Consider the following 17,500-nt stretch of genomic DNA (forward strand, 5'->3'; position numbering starts at 1 on the left):
ATATATTTATACATATACATACTTATACACAGTACATATATATTTATATATATACATACGTATACACAGTACATATATATCTATATATATACATATACGTATACACAGTACATATATATTTATATATATACATACGTATACACAGTACATATATATTTATATATATACATACGTATATACAGTACATATATATTTATATATATACATACGTATACACAGTACATATATATTTATATATATACATACGTATACACAGTACATATATATCTATATATATACATACGTATACACAGTACATATATATTTATATATATACATACGTATACACAGTACATATATATTTATATATATACATACGTATACACAGTACATATATATTTATATATATACATACGTATATACAGTACATATATATTTATATATATACATATACGTATACACAGTACATATATATTTATATATATACATACGTATATACAGTACATATATATTTATATATATACATATACGTATACACAGTACATATATATTTATATATATACATACGTATATACAGTACATATATATTTATATATATACATATACGTATACACAGTACATATATATTTATATATATACATATGTATACACAGTACATATATATTTATATATATACATACGTATATACAGTACATGCCAAAAGTTTGGACACACCTTCTCCTCATTCAATGTGTTGTCTTTATTTTCATGACTATTTACATTGTAGATAGTCACATGAAAACTATGAATGAACACACGTGGAGTTATGTACTTAACAACAAAACAACTGAAATCATGTTTTATATTCTAGTTTCTTCAAAATAGCCTCCCTTTGCTCTGATTACTGCTTTGCACACTCTTGGCATTCTCTCCATGAGCTTCAAGCACACCTGTGAAGTGAAAACCATTTCAGGTGACTACCTCTTGAAGCTCATGGAGAGAATGCCAAGAGTGTGCAAAGCAGTAATCAGAGCAAAGGGTGGCTATGGATATACAGTATACACACGTATGAATACAAACATGAACATACAAATACACATCTCAATACACACATGAATACATAAACACACACATATGAATACACACAAATACACTTAAATACACACATGAATGCACACGTGAACACATTAATGCCCACATTAACACATTCATGCACACATGAATACACCGACACACACATAAATACACACATGTACACTACTGTTCAAAAGTTTGGGGTCACCCAAACAATTTAGTGTTCGAGCCTTCACTTCTAAGAACAAGAATAGACTGTGGAGTTTCAGATGAAAGTTCTCTTTTTCTGGCCATTTTGAGCGTTTAATTGAGCCCACAAATGTGATGCTCCAGAAACTCAATCTGCTCAAAGGAAGGTCAGTTTTGTAGCTTCTGTAAGGAGCTAAAGTGTTTTCAGATGTGTGAACATGATTGCACAAGGGTTTTCTAATCATCAATTAGCCTTCTGAGCCAATGAGCAAACACATTGTACCATTAGAACACTGGAGTGATAGTTGCTGGAAATGGGCCTCTATACACCTATGTAGATATTGCACCAAAAAGCAGACATTTGCAGCTAGAATAGTCATTTAGCACATTAGCAATGTATAGAGTGTATTTCTGTAAAGTTAAGACTAGTTTAAAGTTATCTTCATTGAAAAGTAAATAAATGATAAATGATAAATGGGTTATACTTGTATAGCGCTTTTCTACCTTCAAGGTACTCAAAGCGCTTTGACAGTATTTCCACATTCACCCATTCACACACACATTCACACACTGATGGAGGGAGCTGCCATGCAAGGCGCTACCAGCAGCCACCAGGAGCAAGGGTGAAGTGTCTTGTCCAAGGACACAACGGACGTGACTAGGATGGTAGAAGGTGGGGATTGAACCCCAGTAACCAGCAACCTTCCGATTGCTGGCACGGCCACTCTACCAACTTCGCCACAGTGCTTTTCCTTCAAAAATAAGGACATTTACATGTGACCCCAAACTTTTGAACGCTAGTGTATATATACAGTCATTAACATACACATACACATTTGCATACTCACAAGAATGCACACATGAATACACACATGACTACATAAATACACATGCATATACATACACACGTATGAATACAAACATGAACATACAAATATACATTTGAATACACACATGAATACATAAACACACGAATACACACAAATACATAAATACACTCATAAATGCACACTTGAATACATAAATACACACACATACTGTACATATACACACATAAATACACACATGAATACATAAATACACACATGAACACTAGATACACACATGTATATGTGAATACACACATGAACACTAGATACACACATGCATATGTGAATACACACATGAACACTAGATACACACATGTATATGTGAATACACACATGAACACTAGATACACACATGTATATGTGAATACACACATGAACACTAGATACACACATGTATATGTGAATACACACATGAACACTAGATACACACATGTATATGTGAATACACACATGAACACTAGATACACACATGTATATGTGAATACACACATGAACACTAGATACACACATGTATATGTGAATACACACATGAACACTAGATACACACATGTATATGTGAATACACACATGAACACTAGATACACACATGTATATGTGAATACACACATGAACACTAGATACACACATGTATATGTGAATACACACATGAACACTAGATACACACATGTATATGTGAATACACACATGAACACTAGATACACACATGTATATGTGAATACACACATGAACACTAGATACACACATGTATATGTGAATACACACATTAACACACACATGCACACATTAATACACACACATGTACAGGTGGATACACGCACATGTACAGGTGAATACATACATGTACAGGTGGATACACACACATGTACAGGTGAATATGTGTACAGGTGAATACACACACATGTACAGGTGAATACATGTACAGGTGAATACACACACATGTACAGGTGAATACACACATGTACAGGTGAATATATGTACAGGTGAATACATGTACAGGTGAACACACACACATATACAGGTGAACACACATACAGGTGAATACATGTACAGGTGAACACATGTACAGGTGAACACATACATGTATACATGTATGTGTTCACATGTATATATACATGTACAGGTACAGGTGAACACATACATGTACAGGTGAGCACATGTAGAGGTGAACACATACATGTATACATGTACAGGTACAGGTGAACACATACATGTACAGGTGAGCACATGTAGAGGTGAACACATACATGTATACATGTACAGGTACAGGTGAACACATACATGTACAGGTGAGCACATGTACAGGTGAACACATGTACAGGTGAACACATACATGTACAGGTGAGCACATGTACAGGTGAACACATGTACAGGTGAACACATGTACAGGTGAAAACATGTACAGGTGAACACATACATGTACAGGTGAACACATACATGTACAGGTGAACACATGTACAGGTGAACACATGTACAGGTGAACACATACATGTACAGGTGAACACATGTACAGGTGAACACATACATGTATACATGTACAGGTGAACACATGTACAGGTGAATATATGTACAGGTGAACACATGTAGAGGTGAACACATGTACAGGTGAACACATACATGTATACATGTACAGGTACAGGTGAACACATGCATGTACAGGTGAACACATGTACAGGTGAATATATGTACAGGTGAACACATGTACAGGTGAACACATACATGTATACATGTATGTGTTCACATGTATATATACATGTACAGGTACAGGTGAACACATGCATGTACAGGTGAACACATGTACAGGTGAACACATGTACAGGTGAATATATGTACAGGTGAACACATACATGTATATATACATGTATGTGTTCACATGTATATATACATGTACAGGTACAGGTGAACACATGTAGAGATGAAGACACACACATGATATGTAAAGAAGAAGAAGAAGATGCTCACCTTATCTTTGGAGTCGTCATGCGGCCTCCTCACCACCACCACCACCCCTTCTCCCCCTCCCCCTCCCCCCCCTTCCGCCCCTCCTCCGCTGCTCCTCACGCCGCAATCCAGCGCGCTTTTCCCGCAGAGCTGGTGGCGGAGGTGCAGGGTGGTGTTGTCGGAAGTGTGTCGGAGGTGCGGGGTGGTGTTGTCGGGAGGACGCTGGGCCTGCAGGGCGGAAGACGCGAGGAAGAGGAGGGAGGAGGAAGAGGAGGGAGGAGAGCAGCTGTCTCCGTGCTTCTCCTTCCTCCTCCAGCCGCGGACCACATCATTCTCCTTCCGGTCCTCCTTGACACCGCTGTTGTTGTTGTTGTTGTTGTTGTTGGAGGATGAAATCATCTCCTCATCCTCATCCTCATCCTCATCCTCATCCTCATCCTCATCCTCACCTCGCAGCCTGACAGCGTCAGCTGGAGGAGGCGGAGCTTCGTGTCCTAATCGATCAGCACAATGACGTGGTGTTCAGGACACTAACAGTGAGCATTTTCCCATCAACAACTATTTCACTGATGTAGGATTACAACCAGCAGTGTGACACTTTGCCACACGGGGCCGCTGTAGTGCCACGTCTGGGCTGTGACGTCACCATGTGTGGGGGCGGGGTTTAAAGGTCACAGCCTGGCTGCCCTAAAGAGGGGAGGAAGGTTCTGTCACGCCAAATTTCTTCCCCCTACAAAAACCTTCCCTCCCCCATTTACTTCCGTGGTCATGTTTCCTCTTACGTGATTGACAGCGATGGATGTCACTTCGGCTTTGACAGCCCGTCGCTGGAAGGATACTTCATCTTTGACAGCTGCTGCAATCTGAAGAAATACATTATTGGTTTTTTTTTGTACAGGCGCGAAACAGGACAGTCGCGTGCTGGTTAAGGACCCCCGGCAACTTTGTGATTTTATTGGACGCAGCCCCGGAAGTAAATAGGGGGCGGGGGGGTGTTTGTAGGGGGGAAGAAATTTGGCGTGACAGTTCCTCTCAAATAAAGTGATTTTTTCAACTGTTCTTATTTTTTTCTTCAAGAAAACAATCACTAATATCTGGATCAGAATAATATACAAATATTGCAAGGAATTCTCTGAAATATTATTAGGGCTACATAAAAACATCCATTCACATCCAAATTTTAAATCGATTTATCATTTTCAAAAATTGACAAAACAAATTGTATATATATATATATATATATATATATATATATATATATATATATATATATATATATATATATATATATATATATATATATATATATATATATATATATATATATATATATATATATATATATATATATATATATATATATATATATATATATATGTATATATGACATTTTAGGCCATCTTCATGCAAAAAGAAGGAGCTTTTCTAACCTGTTTTGAAAAAGTTTCTCTCTAACTATTATACTAGTTAATACATTGCGAGAATGTGTTTGAATCGAGAATCCATTCTGAATCGTGTCCTCACCCTGGGTATCAGAATCGAAACGAATCATTAGGTGGCCAAAGATTTGCACCCTTATATATCCGCACCATCATTTCTATTTTGTTGTGTTTTGGTTGTAAACATCGGAGAAGGCCATGCCTTGACAGTGACAGCACTAGTTTAAATTTTGACAAATTTAGCTTGCAAAAAATAACATCGACAAGCATTACTATGTTGTTGTCATGAATTAAAATACCAAATGTGATCTCTTGCTGCTTTTCATGCAGTCCCGCGCGCTGCTCTTGGACTATCAGATCACGTGATGGTGCACTTAATCCCTTCATACAGACAGAGACTGAAACTGGCTAATCCTGGTATGAGGACCATTAAGTGTTTCACCGCCGAGGCTGTGGACGAGCTGCGTGCATGTTGGGAGACGACAGACTGGGAGGCAATTGGAGCGGCCACGGACAATCTGGACGAGTATACGGACACTGTGACCTCGTACATACAGTTCAATGAGGCGCGCATCATTCCAACGCGCACCAGGGCTTGTTATAACAATGACAAGCCCTGGTTCACACCCAAACTCCGACAGCTGCGCAAGAAGAAGGAGGCTGCGTGGAGAAGCTGGGACCGGAGTACCTACAGAGAAGCGAAGTACCACTTCAACAGGGAAGTGGAGAAAGCTAAATCTGTGTACTCTAACCGTCTACAGGAACAGTTCCGCTCCAATGATTCTGCGGCCGTTTGGAGAGGGCTAAGGGCCCTTACGAACTATAAGCCCAAAACCCCCCCAGGCCCTGAATGACCGGACTCTCGCTCAGGGCCTCAACACACATTACTGTCGTCATGAGCGGCCTTCAGCTCATCAAAGCCCTGCTCCCCCCACCATCACCCTCCCCACCAATGCCAGCACTTCATTAAAGGAGTTAAAGGACTCAAAGGACTCCAAGGACATCACAGGACTCCAAGAACATCATAGGACTGTAAAGGCCCTCTCCATCCGAGAAGAGGATGTACGCCGGCAGTTCTTGAAGCTGAACACGCGGAAGGCCCCCGGGCCGGATGGTGTCTCCCCCTCCACTCTCAGACACTGTGCGAATCAGCTGGCTCCTGTCTTCACTGACATTTTTAACACCTCTCTGGAGCTATGCCGTGTGCCATCCTGCTTTAAGACCTCCACCATTGTCCCTGTCCCCAAGAAAGCACGGATCACAGGACTTAATGACTACAGGCCGGTCGCGCTGACGTCTGTGGTCATGAAGTCCTTTGAGCGCTTGGTCCTGCCCCACCTCAAGGACATCACCGCCCCCCTCCTGGACCCACTGCAGTTTGCCTACAGAGCCAACAGGTCTGTGGATGATGCAGTGAACCTGGCCCTCCACTTCATCCTGGAGCATCTGGACTCCCCAGGAACCTACGCTAGGATCCTGTTTGTGGACTTCAGCTCTGCCTTCAACACCATCCTCCCTGGACTGCTACGAGACAAGCGTGCCCGACTCCCTCTGCAGTTGGATCAATGACTTCCTGACAGACCGAAGACAGCACGTGCGGCTGGGGAAGATTGTCTTGGACAGTCGAACCACGAACACTGGTACTCCTCAGGGCCGTGTACTCTCCCCCTGGCTCTTCTCCCTGTATACATACTGCTGCACCTCCAGTCACCAGTCCGTAAAACTGCTCAAGTTTGCGGATGACACCACCCTCATCGGGCTCATCTCGGAGGGCGATGAGTCCACCTACAGAAGAGAGGTGGCCTGGCTGGCGTCCTGGTGCAGCCTCAACAACCTGGAGCTGAACGCCCAGAAAACAGTGGAGATGATCATGGACTTCAGGAAAGTCACAGCCCCACCATCCACCCTCACCCTGATTGACTCTCCCACCCCCGTCTGCATTGTGGACTCCTTCCGTGTTTTGGGCACCACCATTACCCAGGACCTCAAGTGGGAGCCGACCATCAGCTCCCTCATCAAGAAGGCCCAGCAGAGGATGTACTTCCTGCGGCAGCTGAGGAAACTTAAGGTGGCGACCGAGATGCTGGTTCAGTTTTACTCAGCCATCATAGAGTCCATCCTCACCTCCTCCACCACCGTGTGGTTCCCCGGCGCCACAGTCCAGGATAAGCATGGACTGCAGCGCATGGTACGTGCTGCGGAGAAGGTGATTGGCTGCAAGCTCCCATCCCTCCAGGACTTGTTCTCCTCCAGGACCAGGAGGCGTGTGGGTGGGATCACAGCTGACTCTTCTCACCCTGGACACACACTATTCTCCCCTCTCCCCTCAGGCAGGAGACTACGCTCCATCCAGACCCACACCTCCCGCCACCTCAACACTTTTTCCCCCTCGGCCATCAGACACATGAACAAGAACTCCTAACAGCAGCTCCTTCAATTCCTTCTAAGTCTAGAACAAGATCTGAAAGCTCAGTACAGCTCTTTTTATTACCAAATATGTGTTATATGTGTTTTATGTTGCACCATTGCACCAAGAAAAATTCCTAGTTTGTGAACCCGTTCTCAAACAATGGCAATAAAACTATTCTGATTCTGATTCTGATTCTGATTCTGATTCTCCGGGGTGAATACAAATAAAATTAAATGAGTTTACAACCCCTGGCGCTGTTTTGTACTTATTTTGAGTATTATTTCTCAATTGTTTTTAAATGTTGCAATTTATAAATAAAGGTTTATAAAATAAAAAAAATAAAAATGAAATGAGGTTTCCGAGATGGCGACCGGTGTGCGCATGCGCAGAATAAGCACTACTGTCATAAATTGGCGTTTTACGTTACTTTACGTCACTGCGGTGCGATTTGCGGCATTCAGCCTCCACGGTGCTTGTAGAAACAAACTTGCTCATAAATGTTCAATTTGTCTCTTTAGTGGCGATAAATGTTCAATTTGTCTCATTAGTGGCGATAAATGTTGTCTGTTTAGTGGCGAGAAATGTTCAATTTGTATCTTTAGTGGCGATAAATGTTCAATTTGTCTCATTAGTGGCGATAAATGTTCAATTTGTCTCTTTAGTGGCGATTAATGTTAGTTTGAACAACTTTCATTTGTCTCTTTAGTGGCGATAAATGATTGAAAAACTTCAGGAGAAAAGAAGAATAAAGAGTCATACACTGAACTTGAAGTCAAACTTGGTAAGTTTATGTCGACATTAAAACGTGTTTTTCATGACCTAATATTGTCAATGAATGATGTAATACTGTCAAAGTGTTGTGGCAATAACAATCATTCACTTTGTCATTGTGTTTGTATTCATACGATCATGTTCATAGTAATAATTGTATTCATATTATCATGTTCATAGTAATAATTGTATTCATATGATCATGTTCATAGTAATAATTGTATTCATATTATCATGTTCATAGTAATAATTGTATTCATATGATCATGTTCATAGTAATATTGTATTCATATGTTCATGTTCATAGTAATAATTGTATTCATATGTTCATGTTCATAGTAATAATTGTATTCATATGTTCATGTTCATAGTAATAATTGTATTCATATGTTCATGTTCATAGTAATAATTGTATTCATATGATCATGTTCATAGTAATAATTGTATTCATATGATCATGTTCATAGTAATAATTGTATTCATATGTTCATGTTCATAGTAATAATTGTATTCATATGTTCATGTTCATAGTAATAATTGTATTCATATGTTCATGTTCATAGTAATATTGTATTCATATGTTCATGTTCATAGTAATAATTGTATCCATATGATCATGTTCATAGTAATAATTGTATTCATATGATCATGTTCATAGTAATAATTGTATTCATATGTTCATGTTCATAGTAATAATTGTATTCATATTATCATGTTCATAGTAATATTGTATTCATATGTTCATGTTCATGGTAATAATTGTATTCATATGATCATGTTCATAGTAATAATTGTATTCATATGTTCATTTCATAGTAATAATTGTATTCATATGTTCATGTTCATAGTAATAATTGTATTCATATGATCATGTTCATAGTAATAATTGTATTCATATGATCATGTTCATAGTAATAATTGTATTCATATGTTCATGTTCATAGTAATAATTGTATTCATATGATCATGTTCTTAGTAATAATTGTATTCATATGATCATGTTCATAGTAATAATTGTATTCATATGTTCATGTTCATAGTAATATTTGTATTCATATGATCATGTTCATAGTAATAATTGTATTCATATGTTCATGTTCATAGTAATATTTGTATTCATATGATCATGTTCATAGTAATAATTGTATTCATATTAGCATGTTCATAGTAATAATTGTATTCATATTAGCATGTTCATAGTAATAATTGTATTCATATGTTCATGTTCATAGTAATAATTGTATTCATATGATCATGTTCATAGTAATAATTGTATTCATATGTTCATGTTCATAGTAATAATTGTATTCATATGATCATGTTCATAGTAATAATTGTATTCATATGATCATGTTCATAGTAATAATTGCACATCACGTTTCTTAGGTTGGGACTTCAAGCATGCCAAAGATGGAAGAGAAAGTGTCTTCAAAGAAGGTCAGTTTGTTCTAAGTTTATTTGGAGCATATAGAGCTTGTATTGAGTCACGTGACTTCTTCCCGGCAGTGGTGGTGGACAAAGCCAAGAAGGCTGTTGTACAGCAAGCAGCGTGTGAACTGTCTGAGTGCAAAAGAGGCTTGTATCTTCAGTGTTTCCCATAAACTGCCAAGATACCTGTGGCGGTGGGGGCGTGGCTATGGGCGTGGTCACCATGACATCATCGAGTAATTTGCATAATTTACTACAATGATATGATTTTCTCTAAAAAGGCTAAACAAATGTATACTTACTAATTAATAATAACAGTTTTGTTTTAAACGTCCATCCATCCATCCATCCTACAATATGATTACAACACTTTATGTACATATTTATATACAGATTTGAACAGTAAGTTATTCACTGAAATATATTTATTAATTGTGGTTCTTACAAAAAATATATCTTATAAAATATAAAAGCTAAAATGTCTCTTAAAGCTCTGCCCCTTTAATTAGTGCATACTAAATAATTTAACTTTAGCCTACTACTACAAGCATAATATTTACCAGCAACATAAAGTGAAACAGAGGCAGAGGTGTCCTGCCACAGTCAGTAACAAATAAACAGAAAACAGTAGTGGTCAAATACAAATAAGGCAACAAGAGAAGTATCCTACACTTCTCTTTTGTAAAGTAAATGTGAACAGCCTATATGGACATCTACTATATGATCATCTACATCTACTATATGATCATCTACATCTACTATATGATCATCTACATCTACTATATGATCATCTACATCTACTATATGATCATCTACATCAACTATATGATCATCTACATCTACTATATGATCATCTACATCTACTAAATGATCATCTACATCTACTATATGATCATCTACATCTACTATATGATCATCTACATCTACTATATGATCATCTACATCAACTATATGATCATCTACATCTACTATATGATCATCTACATCTACTATATGATCATCTACATCTACTATATGATCATCTACATCTACTATATGATCATCTACATCTACTATATGATCATCTACATCTACTATATGATCATCTACATCAACTATATGATCATCTACATCTACTATATGATCATCTACATCTACTAAATGATCATCTACATCTACTATATGATCATCTACATCTACTATATGATCATCTACATCTACTATATGATCATCTACATCTACTATATGATCATCTACATCTACTATATGATCATCTACATCTACTATATGATCATCTACATCAACTATATGATCATCTACATCTACTATATGATCATCTACATCAACTATATGATCATCTACATCTACTATATGATCATCTACATCTACTATATGATCATCTACATCTACTAAATGATCATCTACATCTACTATATGATCATCTACATCTACTATATGATCATCTACATCTACTATATGATCATCTACATCAACTATATGATCATCTACATCTACTATATGATCATCTACATCTACTATATGATCATCTACATCTACTATATGATCATCTACATCTACTATATGATCATCTACATCTACTATATGATCATCTACATCTACTATATGATCATCTACATCTACTATATGATCATCTACATCTACTATATGATCATCTACATCTACTATATGATCATCTACATCAACTATATGATCATCTACATCTACTATATGATCATCTACATCAACTATATGATCATCTACATCTACTATATGATCATCTACATCTACTATATGATCATCTACATCTACTATATGATCATCTACATCTACTATATGATCATCTACATCAACTATATGATCATCTACATCTACTATATGATCATCTACATCTACTATATGATCATCTACATCTACTATATGATCATCTACATCTACTATATGATTTGCCTGAGAAGCTGGACAGGAATAAATAAAAAAATAAAAAAACAACAATTTTTAAATTTTTTTATTTTATTTGTGGCGGACGTAATTCTTTCGTGGCGGGCCGCCACAAATAAATGAATGTGTGGGAAACACTGATCTTCCTGCAAGAAGCAGATAGGAGCAATAATAATCCAACTATGCAATGGAATAGATTTTGATTCTTGATCAAAACCAGATTTGTGGAGTGATATCAAGGATTATATGGAAGTATTGTGCTCCAGACATCATTCTATGCCACAAAACAGATGAAACTTGTAAAAGCACGGAGGTCTACAACTTCTTTGTGTGTGTCTCCGTCAAGGGCTGGGCGATATGGCCTTTTATTAATATCTCGATATGTTTAGTCCATGTAACCATACACCATATATATGTGGATATGTTTAGTCCATGTCACCATACACCATATATATGTGGATATGTTTAGTCCATGTCACCATACACCATATATATGTGGATATGTTTAGTCCATGTCACCATACACCATATATATGTGGATATGTTTAGTCCATGTCACCATACACCATATATATGTGGATATGTTTAGTCCATGTCACCATACACCATATATATGTGGATATGTTTAGTCCATGTCACGATACACCATATATATGTGGATATGTTTAGTCCATGTCACGATACACCATATATATGTGGATATGTTTAGTCCATGTCACCATACACCATATATATGTGGATATGTTTAGTCCATGTCATGATACACCATATATATGTGGATATGTTTAGTCCATGTCACCATACACCATATATATGTGGATATGTTTAGTCCATGTCACGATACACCATATATATGTGGATATGTTTAGTCCATGCCACCATACACCATATATATGTGGATATGTTTAGTCCATGTCATGATACACCATATATATGTGGATATGTTTAGTCCATGTCACGATACACCATATATATGTGGATATGTTTAGTCCATGTCACCATACACCATATATATGTGGATATGTTTAGTCCATGTCACCATACACCATATATATGTGGATATGTTTAGTCCATGTCACCATACACCATATACATGTGGATATGTTTAGTCCATGTCACCATACACCATATATATGTGGATATGTTTAGTCCATGTCACCATACACCATATATATGTGGATATGTTTAGTCCATGTCACCATACACCATATATATGTGGATATGTTTAGTCCATGTCACCATACACCATATATATGTGGATATGTTTAGTCCATGTCACCATACACCATATATATGTGGATATGTTTAGTCCATGTCATGATACACCATATATATGTGGATATGTTTAGTCCATGTCACGATACACCATATATATGTGGATATGTTTAGTCCATGTCACGATACACCATATATATGTGGATATGTTTAGTCCATGTCATGATACACCATATATATGTGGATATGTTTAGTCCATGTCACGATACACCATATATATGTGGATATGTTTAGTCCATGTCACCATACACCATATATATGTGGATATGTTTAGTCCATGTCACGATACACCATATATATGTGGATATGTTTAGTCCATGTCACCATACACCATATATATGTGGATATGTTTAGTCCATGTCACGATACACCATATATATGTGGATATGTTTAGTCCATGTCACCATACACCATATATATGTGGATATGTTTAGTCCATGTCACCATACACCATATATATGTGGATATGTTTAGTCCATGTCATGATACACCATATATATGTGGATATGTTTAGTCCATGTCACCATACACCATATATATGTGGATATGTTTAGTCCATGTCACCATACACCATATATATGTGGATATGTTTAGTCCATGTCACCATACACCATATATATGTGGATATGTTTAGTCCATGTCACCATACACCATATATATGTGGATATGTTTAGTCCATGTCACCATACACCATATATATGTGGATATGTTTAGTCCATGCCACGATACACCATATATATGTGGATATGTTTAGTCCATGTCACCATACACCATATATATGTGGATATGTTTAGTCCATGTCACCATACACCATATATATGTGGATATGTTTAGTCCATGCCACGATACACCATATATATGTGGATATGTTTAGGCCATGTCACCATACACCATATATATGTGGATATGTTTAGTCCATGTCACGATACACCATATATATGTGGATATGTTTAGTCCATGTCACCATACACCATATATATGTGGATATGTTTAGTCCATGTCACCATACACCATATATATGTGGATATGTTTAGTCCATGTCACGATACACCATATATATGTGGATAATTTGCCTTAGCCTTGAATGAACACTTGATGCATATAATCACAGCAGTATGATGATTCTATGTGTCTACATTCAAACATTCTTCTTCATACTGCATTAATATATGCTACTTTTAAAATTTCATGCAGAGTGAAATCACAACTAAAAGTGTATTTATGAAACAGTTATTAAGCAGTGGCACAAATATTCATGTCATTTCAAAAGAGAAAGTGCAAGATTGTCAGAGACATTTTAAAACAAGCTATTAGTGCACTTTTGTGCATGATGTCACTAAGATGACATATCAAAACAACACTAAATTAAAGTGCACTTTTTGTACAGAAGGCCACTACAATAGTTTACAACAAATAAAGTGCACTTTTGTGCATGATGTCACACAAGATATTTCAATAAGTGTCAAATAAAAATGAGCTGCATAATAGGACATCAAATAGTGTATGTCCTTCACTATGTGGTAGGTTCCTGCATAATAGGACATGAAATAGTGTATGTCCTTCACTATGTGGTAGGTTCCTGCATAATAGGACATCAAATAGTGTATGTCCTTCACTATGTGGTAGGTTCCTGCATAATAGGACATGAAATAGTGTATGTCCTTCACTATGTGGTAGGTTCCTGCATAATAGGACATCAAATAGTGTATGTCCTTCACTATGTGGTAGGTTCCTGCATAATAGGACATCAAATAGTGTATGTCCTTCACTATGTGGTAGGTTCCTGCATAATAGGACATGAAATAGTGTATGTCCTTCACTATGTGGTAGGTTCCTGCATAATAGGACATCAAATAGTGTATGTCCTTCACTATGTGGTAGGTTCCTGCATAATAGGACATCAAATAGTGTATGTCCTTCACTATGTGGTAGGTTCCTGCATAATAGGACATGAAATAGTGTATGTCCTTCACTATGTGGTAGGTTCCTGCATAATAGGACATCAAATAGTGTATGTCCTTCACTATGTGGTAGGTTCCTGCGGACGTTATCTCCTTCTGTTGTTGACTATTTGTTTCATACGGTGTTGATGTGGAAATGGTTGCTTGGGCATGTTGTGGGTGTGGCACTGAACAGAGATGTTGACATGCAGAGTTTCAAGCACTCTTCATTCTCTAGCGCAGACCTGGGCATTCTGCGGCCCGCGGGCCGCATCCGGCCCTTTGTGTGTCCCTGTCCGGCCCGCGTGAGGCCAATTATAAATTACAAAATAAATTTAAAAAAGTATCTATGTCGAGTGTGCAATACAACGGTGCTGCTTTTGTTTTGAAAATCGTTATTTGTATTACTTCCGTGTGGACGTATGCGTGTGCGTGAGTGAATGTGAACAACTGCAATTACAAAATAAAGTTGAAAAAACATCTATGTCCTGCGCGCAATACAACTGTGCTGCTTTTATTTTGAAAAGTATTATTTATGGGCGTGTGTCCGTGTGTTACCTGTGAGTGAAGGTGCACATGCAGCGACAAGTGATGCACGCTTTACACCCGAGACGCCAAAAAGAGAAAAGTTGATGAGGAATGCCGTGTTTTGAACAAGACATGAACTGCAAAGCAACGTCCCCTCACCTAAGGTGCGTGCCTGCGCAATTGCGCACTGCTCAAGCGTCTGCTGCGCGCAGCAAGTATATGCCGCGCACCAAATCAAATCCCATCTGAATTCCAAACAAAATAAACATATTTATTCTATGTAATTTTGCAATGCAACTTTGAGTGACAGTGACAACAAGCGGCCCTAACGGTGTTCGTCAACACCGTTCAATTGAACACCGTTCAATTATTGTAACGTCTATCGAGATGCTTCGAGGACAGGAATTATATCCATCACTTTATTGAACAAAACTGTTTATATTCGGACATAACCACACCAAAAACATGAGTAAAACACTTCTATCTGGAAAAACTAGTCATTTTCTGCCGTACAAACCAGGCCAAAAGCAACTTGTCATCTGTCACCAACACGCATAGCACTAAACCACTGGTGCGTTTAAGGCCACACAAAAAGTCGGACAACTCAAACACCACACAAAGTTACACTATGACTCCTCAGTCATACATGTGCTTATTTTACTGTCATTTATTATTAATGTTAATTTATATATATTAGTCATGGAATGCTGTTACACACACTATGTTGAAGTATTACTATTATTATTATTATTATTATTATTTATCTTACGGTATATATCAAAAATAATATTGAGCAAAATGTAATTGATATATTGTCAATGTGGCCCTCCAGCAGTGCTCGGGTAGCTCACGCGGCCCCCGGTAAAAATTAATTGCCCACCCCTGCTCTAGCGGGTGACTTTTCAAATGATGCTACATTAGCAGTGCTGCTACTTTTTGTAGCAACGCTTTTGCCGCATACTTGTTCACCATCGACCTGCTTGAAGCCAAACCACCGCCAGACCATGGACCCCCTGCTGTTTGTCTTAGGAAATAATTCTTCCTTCATTTGTTACCCTATTTTCGCACCTTCTTTCTCTCGTATTACCACTCGCACCACTCTGCTAGCTAACATTACCATGCTGCTACTTGTCTGCTCCGTGAGAGCGTATGACGTTGCACACGTGACAGTATGTGACGTATGTAAGAAGGTGCGCTTGTTTTATGTCTCTGTGAGAAGCAGAGACAAGAAAGAGTGAGAAGAGCCTGCAGTGTAATGCCTGCAGCTAAAAGCAACCGTGTGAGAATGTATACTCCAATATCACCATATAGTCATTTTCTATATCGCACAGAGACAATATATATCCAGTACATCCATATATCGCCCAGCCCTAGTATCAACACTCTCCCACATAAATATGTATCGCTTTTGCTCCAAACAATATGTACCTTTGTGATACAGATGTGTTGACAATATGTGATACAGATGTGTTGACAATATGTGATACAGATGTGTTGACAATATGTGATACAGATGTGTTGACAATATGTACCTTTGTGATACAGATGTGTTGACAATATGTGATACAGATGACGTGTTGACAATATGTGATACAGATGTGTTGACAATATGTGATACAGATGACGTGTTGACAATATGTGATACAGATGTGTTGACAATATGTGATACAGATGACGTGTTGACAATATGTAATACAGATGTGTTGACAATATGTACCATATGTGATACAGATGTGTTGACAATATGTGATACAGATGACGTGT

General features: G+C 37.7%; 2 protein-coding genes across 5 annotated transcripts in view; one reads left to right on the plus strand and one right to left on the minus strand.

Moving 5' to 3' along the window:
* The window catches only part of LOC133631953 (zinc finger protein 608-like), a 17,263-nt gene extending 11,117 nt beyond the window's left edge, over positions 1–6,146 (minus strand). The window contains exons 1-4 of one of the 2 annotated variants that reach the window (XM_062024159.1): positions 5,767–6,146; positions 4,811–4,891; positions 4,613–4,715; positions 4,050–4,522 (exon numbers count right to left, since the gene is read on the minus strand). In XM_062024159.1, the coding sequence (XP_061880143.1) occupies positions 4,050–4,427 (378 nt within the window). In that variant the 5' untranslated portion in view covers positions 4,428–4,522; positions 4,613–4,715; positions 4,811–4,891; positions 5,767–6,146. Of the gene's footprint in view, positions 1–4,049; positions 4,589–4,612; positions 4,716–4,810; positions 4,892–5,766 lie in introns of those variants that run through there. The other variant, XM_062024160.1, reaches the window with a different exon arrangement.
* Positions 6,147–8,298: 2,152 nt separating this feature from the next.
* The window catches only part of rad17 (RAD17 checkpoint clamp loader component), a 50,519-nt gene continuing 41,317 nt past the window's right edge, over positions 8,299–17,500 (plus strand). For 2 of the 3 annotated variants that reach the window (XR_009821631.1, XM_062024162.1), the window contains exons 1-2: positions 8,328–8,658; positions 10,035–10,085. Coding sequence is in view for 2 of the 3 variants with exons in the window: in XM_062024162.1 (XP_061880146.1) it covers positions 8,593–8,658; positions 10,035–10,085 (117 nt within the window). In the remaining variant the exon portion in view is untranslated. Of the gene's footprint in view, positions 8,659–10,034; positions 10,086–17,500 lie in introns of all 3 variants that reach the window. The other variant, XM_062024163.1, reaches the window with a different exon arrangement.

The sequence above is a fragment of the Entelurus aequoreus genome, linkage group LG17 (assembly GCF_033978785.1).
Source record: "Entelurus aequoreus isolate RoL-2023_Sb linkage group LG17, RoL_Eaeq_v1.1, whole genome shotgun sequence".
NCBI lineage: Eukaryota > Metazoa > Chordata > Actinopteri > Syngnathiformes > Syngnathidae > Entelurus > Entelurus aequoreus.